This window comes from Lathyrus oleraceus, chromosome 4, assembly GCF_024323335.1.
Source record: "Lathyrus oleraceus cultivar Zhongwan6 chromosome 4, CAAS_Psat_ZW6_1.0, whole genome shotgun sequence".
Taxonomy (NCBI): domain Eukaryota; kingdom Viridiplantae; phylum Streptophyta; class Magnoliopsida; order Fabales; family Fabaceae; genus Lathyrus; species Lathyrus oleraceus.
Window position 1 is genome coordinate 23,161,368 of NC_066582.1, and position 10,061 is coordinate 23,171,428.

The 10,061-nt window shown below is 32.0% G+C and overlaps 1 protein-coding gene across 2 annotated transcripts; it reads left to right on the top strand.

The window, feature by feature from the left end:
• Nucleotides 1-1,707: 1,707 nt before the first annotated feature.
• Nucleotides 1,708-9,456, top strand: LOC127138516 (diacylglycerol kinase 3). 2 transcript variants are annotated; one of them, XM_051064982.1, is made up of 13 exons: nucleotides 1,708-1,920; nucleotides 2,030-2,411; nucleotides 2,696-2,818; nucleotides 3,418-3,555; nucleotides 3,635-3,720; nucleotides 4,130-4,217; nucleotides 4,357-4,432; nucleotides 5,063-5,145; nucleotides 5,392-5,462; nucleotides 6,583-6,660; nucleotides 6,925-7,012; nucleotides 7,952-8,068; nucleotides 8,981-9,456. In XM_051064982.1, exons 2-13 carry the CDS (start codon nucleotides 2,076-2,078, stop codon nucleotides 9,137-9,139), a joined length of 1,443 nt encoding a protein of 480 aa, XP_050920939.1. In that variant the 5' UTR covers nucleotides 1,708-1,920; nucleotides 2,030-2,075; the 3' UTR covers nucleotides 9,140-9,456. The 2 variants fall into 2 exon arrangements, with proteins under 2 accessions (XP_050920939.1, XP_050920940.1); XM_051064983.1 differs by lacking the exon at nucleotides 1,708-1,920 and having other exon boundaries at nucleotides 1,924-2,411.
• The last annotated feature ends 605 nt before the right edge of the window (nucleotides 9,457-10,061 follow it).

Sequence of the window (10,061 nt, forward strand, 5' to 3'; positions counted from 1 at the left end):
TTGATATATTTATTTTTAATAGAAATGTGAATAATGGATACAAGTATGCATACTTATATATCCCTAAGGCACGAGTGCATGTGCTAATTTTGGCGCCCAAACGGATATGGACCCAAATATAAGGATTTTTTTAATTCATAAATATAGAGATGAGCACTATAGTACTTTGTCCAAATCCTACGCGTTGTTATCCCTAATAAATTTCTCAATATTGTTTTAAATATTCATAATTTACTTGTGTGATATTGTTCATAAGGATTTAATCTTGGAGTTTAATAGAACAACATTCCATGTTATAGAATTTCACATTAAAGAAATTTAGGTTTGATCTCCCCCTTTTCTTTGATTTCTTATTACTTTTTTTTTCTTCAATTGAATACACTTTTAGGGTGGCTCCTTGCCCCCTCTTTTGTCAAAAATAAAATAAAATAAAATGTAGTGCCTCTAATGATACTAAAAAATTCCTAACTTTTTTTTTTTTAATATATTTAGATAAAAAATAGATAATTGAAGTCGCCTAGTTAATGATAAATATTTAGTTATTTTTCTTAGGAAACAATAAAATCCATGGATTTCATTTTGTTAACAAATATTTATATACCTTTTTTTAAAAATAAAAATATGATAAACCATGTTTTTATAAGAAAGTAAATGGAATTAATAAAAACAATCATTAGAAATTTCATTTTGTTAAGACAATGAATAACATAAGAGAAACAATAGGTGTGTTTAATTTTACTAAAATTTTTTATATAATTTTTCCTAATAATTTTTTTAATTAACAAAATATGATATAGTTAATAGAAAAAAATTTAAAAGTGTTTTAGCAAGTTAGTGGAATAAAAGTTAGTTTGAGTACTGTTCATAAAAAAGTTGCTTTTAGTCATTCCTAAAAAAAGTAAATTATAAAGTAGTGAAAGAAATGTTAATTCTATTAAATAATTATAAATTATAAATTTTAAATTATAAAAATAATAAAAAACAAAAAATTAAATGAATACAAAAATAATTAAAAAAATAAAAGTTAGTTTATGAAAATTTAATTTATATTAAATAATTAAAAAAATAAAATTAAACGCATATAAGAAATTATTGGGAGAAAAATGTAAATTTTATTTTTTACCATATATTAAAAAATAAAATAAAATGAATTTAAAAATTTAGTGAAAAAATTAATATTAGTAAAAAATAAAAAATAATCAAAATAATCTTAGTTTTGATGCCAAACATCTTTTATATATAAAATAATAATAATAATAATAATAATAATAATAATATAATAATATAATAATAATAATAATAATAATAATAATAATAATAATAATAATAATAATAATAATAATAATTTTAACAAAAGTTCATATTACCGTAATAACAAGAAAATAAACAAAAAAAACACTAATCCACATGAAATTAAATTTAGTAGAGGGAGAAAAATGTTGCGGCTTTAATGAGGAATGGTACTTTACTGGATCCACTGGAGCGGTGTGGTGGGTGGTTGGTGGGCAGTCTGAGTAATAGCGGATCCTCTTTTGGTAATAACAGGAGTACTACATCACAGTCAGAGAAAAAAAATCGATTAAATAAAAAATCACTTCTCTCTGTACTAGTAACTTTTTCTTTAATTGCTATTTGCTACAATTCCTTCCCAATCTTCTCCTGCCACTAGTATTATAAAATTACTTTCACAATCTGACACCAAGACTCTTTCCAGACCCACATCACAACACATTGTTCCTTCCTTCATTACTCTCTTTTTTTTTACAACATCTATTCTATCCGGTCCATTAGATCAATTAATCTAATTTAAAATAATTGTGACCGTCAGATTTGGTCATCTCTACCAAGATCACCATTAAATCAATATCCAGTCCATTAAACTGAATAAATCCAGCGTCAGACACTAGTGAATAAGTTAACGTTTGTATCATTTCTCTCTCTTTATTCTTATTAAATTATAAAAAAAAGACCAATTTCTCTTTTTCTATTTAAAATATTTGTGCGCAACTGGTTTTACTTTCTCCCGCAGAAAAGAACCAAACCAACCAACCAGCTCAACGCCAGAGTGGAAGAAGATGGATTCGCCATCAACGACGGAAGATACAAAGAAAGTAGCAGTTAGGTCGTCGTTCGTCGAGTCAATTCGCGGCTGTGGCCTCTCCGGCATCCGTATTGACAAAGAAGACTTGAAGAAGCAGCTCACCATGCCTCAGTATCTTCGCTTCGCAATGCGTGATTCCATTCGTCTTCAGGATCCCGCCGCCGGAGAGCCTCGATACCGGAATCGTGCTCAAGGAGAGGATGCTGCTGTTCCTTCTTCTCCTATGGTAGTTTTCATTAACTCACGTAGCGGTGGACGTCACGGTCCTGCTCTTAAAGCGAGGCTCCAGCAACTCATGAGCGAAGAACAGGTACTCGAATGAAATTTATTGCTCTGAAATTTCAATTTCGGTTGTTTGTATTTGTGTGAATCGAATGCTAGTAAACAGAGTCAATCATGAAATTGTTGGTGTTGGATCTAGTATAAGAAGTTCTAAAACTACTGATTATAGGTTTTGTTTTGAAGGACTATGGTAGTGATGATTCTAGTTAAATCCGTGTGATTTGTTGCATGTGGTTTTTGTGTTCGAATTTTTTACCACTGAAATTTGTTACTCTTTCTGCGTTGTGATTGATGTTTGGTTGATAATTGCAGGTTTTTGATTTATCAGATGTGAAGCCTCATGAATTTGTAAAGTATGGATTGGCCTGTTTGGAGATGTTGGCTGCTCTTGGAGATTCTTGTGCTAAAGAAACTCGTCAAAGACTCAGGGTTATGGTATGTGGATAGGATCAGTGATACTGTAAAATTCAGTGTATGTACACCATACAGTTTACATAGTTGCATAAGTTAATGTGATTCTTGCTCCTTTTGTAGTATTATTTATAGCGCTAGTGATAAAACTAGGCTTCCGAGTTTGATTTTTTCCTGCTTTGTTGTGCATACATAGTTAAGTTTAAGTGTATGTTTGGTGACTCGGTGAGTCACCGCTACCTCTCATTTACGGGTCACTGTACCGTGTTTTTCTAAAGCTAAGAATGCTAGCTTCTAGCTAACGTGTGGCATGATCGTGATTCTTAAGTAATTCCAAACTTAGGCTAAGCAAATTGGGGATTTACTATAATTAGAAAGATTATTTATTTTATTCTATTGTTTTTCCTTTCTAAATACAAGGGAGATAGATGAAATATGATTCTCAAGGGAATAATTATGTATTTATTTTTAATTGAAAAAAATGGGATTGAATGTTAGAGATGATTGTTAGCCTTAATGGTGATACACGTTAGTATGTGATGAGTTCACAAATTAGATATCATAATACTACTATTACTATTGTAGCAGTTACATTGGATGAAAGAAACTGGTTGATTGGACAGGTTGCTGGAGGTGATGGTACAGTTGGCTGGGTGTTAGGATGTCTTACAGAACTTCGCCAGCTAGGTCGTGAACCAGTTCCTCCAATTGGGATCGTACCACTTGGGACTGGCAATGATCTCTCTAGGAGTTTTAATTGGGTAAGCATACATATGCTTGGATAATTTGGTTAAATGCATGTTGGGTCTAATGCCCATTTCTTTTTCTGATATTTATCAGGGTGGTTCATTTCCTTTTGCTTGGAGGTCAGCTATCAAGAGAATTCTACAAAAGGCTAGTGCTGGGCCAATTCATACTTTGGATAGGTAAAGTATATTTTATTTTTGGTTGACCAAGTTTATTTTGGTGGTGGATATGAAGTGACTGAATTAAATGGATTAGTCCTTAGTAGTTTCATGGAAAATATGAGGATAGTAAATTCAAAATTCCCTTTGCAACTTCCATAGCAACACAATTAGACCTCTATGTATTTGTAGAATTTTGATTTTCATAAGGAGATAGAATTAGTTCTCTTTGCTATGCAATTCTTACATAAACAACAATCAAGCCTTATCCCACTAAGTAGGGCAGCTACATGGATCAAATTCCACCATAATATTATAGCCAAGACCATGCTTCTATCCAATTCGTTTATCTCAAGACCTTTCTTAATAGTTTCTTGCTATGTAATTCATATATAAATTAATGTATTTTTTTTCTCTTTTTTTAATGTAGTTGGCGACTTTCCATTACAATGCCTGAAGGCACACCCGTTAAACCACCACATTGTTTGAAGCATGCAGAAGAGTTCACTCTTGATCAGGTTGTGGGTTTGGTTTAATATGTCATTAATTTGAGTCTGCATGCAGTTTTTACAATCAGTTTTTAATATATTTTTCATTCTTTTCTTTTTTTTGCTTTTCTGTGTGGTAAAGTTTTTTTTTTGTGTCTGTTGTACACAGGGCATACAAATTGAGGGAGAACTGCCTGAGAAAGTTACAAGTTATGAAGGCGTGTACTATAATTACTTCAGCATAGGTACTTTGATCTTTACATCCAGTGTTGTATTGCTGCCTGGAATGGATATTTGGTAGTTGATGTCATGCCTATTTTGGTGCCTTAGATGTTAGTTGAGAATAAATCATAGATATTCAAGAATTAAGTTACTATACATGAGGAGTATATACTAAATGCTATATGTTAATCCCATGAAACATTATTTTGAAGACATTTTACTCTCTTCCTGGCAATCATGTATCCTGGAGAATACTTCAAGAATGGAGTTACTGGCTTATCAAACTGGCTACACATATTTTTCATCCTTTACTACACGGCATATTTTTCATCTCCCACGTTTAGCTTTTGGAGACTAAAATATCTTGTGCAACATCAGCTTCAGAAGCTTAAATAAGATGTGGCATGATGGCCTTCGGGATTTCGTCACCGAATTGAAATGGGAATTCCTTGTACCTGAGATTTTATGTTGTTTTCCTTTTCCTCCTCTGCCTGTGTGGAACTGTATGTGAGTGTGTATGTAACGTGAAGAGACATAAAATGTGACAAATTTTCTTGGCTTTATTTAGGATGGAAATATATTCAAATGCCACAAATGTATATATTTAATCTGTATTTCCGAGCAGTCTCAGTATTTCTCGCTATGTTGTACAGGAATGGATGCCCAAGTTGCTTACGGCTTCCATCATCTACGCGATGAAAAACCCTACCTTGCAAGTGGTCCAGTTGCAAATAAGGTATTTGATCACTGGAACAATTAGATATCTTTTATAAATTCAGTTACCTTCTTGCTTGCTTTAGTTTATTTTATGTTACACTTTTTAGCCAGCAATCTATATTTTTTGCAGTGGACTCAGTTTACCACAAACATTTTAATGTTGGTGTTAAAAGTCAAACAGCTATTAGCTACTATTTCTCCTAAAATGATATAATAGATTTCTTTCAATAAAAGATTGCGAACAATGTTTTTCTTTTGGTTGCAGATTATTTATTCTGGTTACAGTTGTACCCAGGGATGGTTCTTCACACCTTGCACAAGTGATCCAGGTCTAAGGTAAGACATGGCAACTAATGTAGTTTTATCCTTGCTATAAATTTGAAAAAGGAAAAAGTTATTGTGATGAATTTTGCTTCTTGTTTTTTCACCTTACGTGGACGACGCATGCCAAATTTTGGAACATATTCATTCTGCTGGGATATGCCAATATGTCAATTTTATGGCTACATAGTTATTAGAGAAGATGAAATTTACCCTCTAGCCATTTGATCATTTGTTTCTTTTAAGTGGATTTGGGACCTGACTGGATATTAGTAGTATAAGGTATCTTAATTTGTGGATATGAAAGATTAACTTCGATTATTGTAGTTGTTAGTCAGTTATGTTGAGGATGTGAAGGCATAGAGAAGGGGATATTTTTATCATCTTTGTTCAGTGAGAACCTTAGGGTTAGGCAGAGGAAGAATCATATCTTCTCTAAGAAGCTTTGCTGTGGGATTACAAGGGTTTTATCTTCTATAGTATTTTCCTTTTTCAATCAATTATACAATCTCATTTTCTATCTTAATTCCGGGTTCCTATCAGATAATGGTCATTTGTCATAAAACTTTTGGTTCGGTGCTAACTGATTTGGATTAGCCATATATAAGGAATATATGAATTTAGCCTTCCTCTGCTTTCACTTTATCCTTTATACAGCTTCTCATAATGTGTATTTGTTTTCACTTCTTTGATGTGTATTTCAGCTTCTCATAATGTGTATTTGTTTTCACTTCTTTGATGTGTATTTCAGCTTCTCATAATGTGTATTTGTTTTCACTTCTTTGATGTGTATTTCTGCTTTAAGAAATATGAAGGATTTGCCTAATTATAGAACCAAGTAATATCTTTTTCTCGTGGGTTTGGTTCATGGTCCCCTACATTTTGTACTTTTTCTAATTTTTTATCAACAAAGTATGGTAAGGTTGCAGGTTAGTGGGAGTGGTGCCAAATTGCCAACATAGTTGGGATGCCTCTCATTTGCCTTTTCATACCATTTTGTTTTTTTTAATGTATATTTTTGCCTTAAGAAAAACATTTTCCTACATGGATGAATTATGTATTTTGTATAGTAAGGACAATAACAGTACTTAGAATATCATCACTAGTATATTTAAAAAATCCTTTTTGATATTAGGGGGCTTAGAAATATTTTGCGGATGCATATCAAAAGGGTCAATAGCTCAGAGTGGGAGCAAGTTACAATTCCCAAAAGGTGCGTTTCTTATCTAAAGCATACTTATTGTTCTTTATTATCAACTGGTAAACAAATCAATGTTTCCAAACTAGCATTATTACTCTTTTACCATGTTGTAGTTGTTTGTTAGTAACTGTGCATTTATTCATTACTCATAGTTTTGGCTTCCTGTTTTAGTTATGCAATTCTAAATTCTTTAGTTTACTGCCTCTGAATGTAACAGAGCAGCAATATCTTTTTTGAATTTTTTGGTTTGATACGGTTTTTGTTTATTCCTTTCAGTGTAAGGGCAATAGTTGCTTTGAATCTTCATAGCTATGGAAGTGGAAGAAACCCATGGGGTAAACCGAAACCCGAATATTTGGAGAAGGTATTGTATTCATGTAGCTTGAGATAATACTGATTGAAGTGATTGTTGGAAAGCATTCCTGCTCATGCGGGTATGATAATTAGACCCATACAAACAGATACCTGTTCAAATTACTCACGACGACAACTAGGTTTCTTACCTTTCAAATGGGTTCTAGGGTCTATGTCTGAGTAACATCCCACAAATTTTTGCGGGTATATATGCTAGTATGAGTACTAATGTACTAAGTACTCGGCCCAAACAGTATGTTTATTAAGCTTATATTTAAGAACAAATGTAGAAACATTCCTATTAAGCTGTGTATTCAACCTTTTAAAAGTCAACATATTACATCTTTCAATAACAAATTTCTCTTTTTAAGGACGCAAGTTAGCCAGACCCATATTTTAGTAAATTTTAGTATTTAGATGTCAGTTTGTTGAAAAACTAGTAATAGACATGGGGGGTCACATTAGGCTAAAATAGTATTTGCAATAAAGACCATAAGCTCACAACACGTGAATTAAAACAAAAAGAGCAAAGCCGCATAGTATTCAAATATCAATCCACTCTATTTCTATTTCTAAACAAAACCTTATTCAAGCTTTGACTATATTTTAGCGAAGTCTAATCAAGGAAAGATATATTTTATTATTTTATAACACTAAAAAAAAATAGTCAGGGTTCCCGTCTGTCTGCACAGATAAAAATTCAGTAGATATGTGTATGGACATTGAGTCACTGTGTATGTGTATAGGCTATGTTGGTGTGGTCCGGGTCTTTTTATCCAATGCTGATGTATGGATGCGGACCCAGTGTTTTTTCTAGTCACTCTTTTAAAATTTCTAGGAATATCTAATTATAGTGTAAGTGAATAATACTTGTCATACTTGATGGTATTGCTAATGTTATTCAAATTTAACTATGTTTGACGGAATATGCTTTTTCATGTTCTCTCAGAAAGGCTTTGTTGAAGCTGATGTAGCTGACGGGCTCTTGGAAATATTTGGTTTAAAGCAAGGATGGCATGCATCATTTGTCATGGTTGATTTGATCAGTGCGAAGCACATTGCTCAGGTACCACAGTTTATTGTTGAGTTTTAAGGTAGATTTCTTGATTCTCAAATGTGTTTTTAGAAGATTCCATCACTGCTTGTGTATGAGAGTGGAGACATTATTCATAATTACTTAAACAGTGCTACTTTCTTGTTCGGCAGTTTTTTGATTTAAGAATTCTTGCTATTCAGTGCTTTGTGTTGTTGCTCATCTTCACTTTCTAGTTGGTGCTGATAAGAGTATAGCAAGATCAAACAATAAACGCCACACATAGGTGTAGTATACTATTTCAGCTCTTGACCTAGAGAATTCGTGCTATATGATATCTCGACCCTCTAAGCAAAGTGTTCTGTTATGGGCTAGGTGCTATAGTGCAAAATGCAACCTATAAGCTAGGGGGAAAAGTTGGTTAATTTCTTGGAAATTTATTAAGACTCACCCAGTGTAACCTATGATGTGGCTTGGAAATGGATTCTCTGCATTGAAATCCAGACATATTTTCTCCATTGGACCAATCTCCATGATTTAAACACAATAATCTCCTTTTTCTATATTATTAAACCTTTTCACCCCTTTATAAACCCTTTTTCTATAAGAGAAGTTATCAAGAAAGATCTTGAGATTAATGATTTGGATAAAAACATACTCCAAGATAGAATATTATGTCGGAAGTTGATCCATGTATCCGATCTCACTTCGTGGATTAAGGTTTGGTTGTTGATGTAGATTTCACATGACCATAATGTCAATGGAGATAATATATTCCCAATGTGGCTTATCTCTGTCTGCGGGCATCCAAATTTTCAACCCCCTATTTTAGTTCACTTCTATATTACATGGCCATCAGTTGGCTATGTAAAATATCTCTTTCCAACTTCTGGTCCAACTTGTTTCTCCTGAATGCTGTATTTCTGGTTACATTTCATCTTTCAGGCAGCAGCTATTCGATTAGAACTCAGAGGTGGAGGGTGGAAAAATGCGTACTTGCAAATGGATGGAGAACCTTGGAAACAGCCAATAAGCAAGGACTTCTCGACATTTGTGGAAATAAAGAGGGAGCCTTTCCAGTCACTTGTGGTGGGTGGAAAGTGATTCTGTATATGGTTCACTGTTGCACAGCTGGGATTCATAAGAAATGTATTATATGTAATTTTAGGTATTGGCTCACCGTTACATGGAATATTTGATACTCAAAATCTTCCCTGTTGTTTTTATTGTGAAAATTCTAGTTTATGAATAGGGAAGAGTAATTCTTTGATGGTTTCCATAAATTCGTGGAAGGCATGTGTATTTATATTTATAGGTTATCCTGTGTATTGGAGCTCAATTATTTAGTTTTAAGGAATCGATTATTGTTGTAAAAAGATCTTATTCGTTTGTGATGTCAAGGAAATCTTGTTTTCATCTTATTTGTGGAATTGCTTGAAAATTAAACAGTGGAAAGAAACTTAAGTGAATGTGATTGATCTGGTATGTATGTGCGATCATGACGATGATGAGCATAAAATCAATGAGTATGAGTAAGGATCCTTTCCATTTCTCAAAGAAATGCCATTCCTAATTACTACTGTTTTCATTATATAAATTAAATTATATAAAATATGTCACATATTTCAAAAAATATATATTTATATTCAATATTTTAGTAATTGTGCTCTATAAGAAATGGAGAGGATTTCATCTCAAAATCAATGCATCGGATTTAGACCAATTTACATATGAACTGTGTAATTTGGAGAAGAGTAAATTTGACAAAATAAATAAAACAAAATAAAAAATAATAACTTTTTCTGTTTACATATCATATTTATAAATAAAAAAATTTAAAATTTTTTAATCTTAAATATAAGTAAATGTTAACAAATATATTGTATGTATTAATTATTTTATAATATTATAGATGAAAATTTAATTAATGATATATTAATAATTATGTTATATCTTTTATATGAAATTAAAAAAATTAAATATACTTAATTATTATTTTTAATAAACGTGAAAAATATACCTTTTT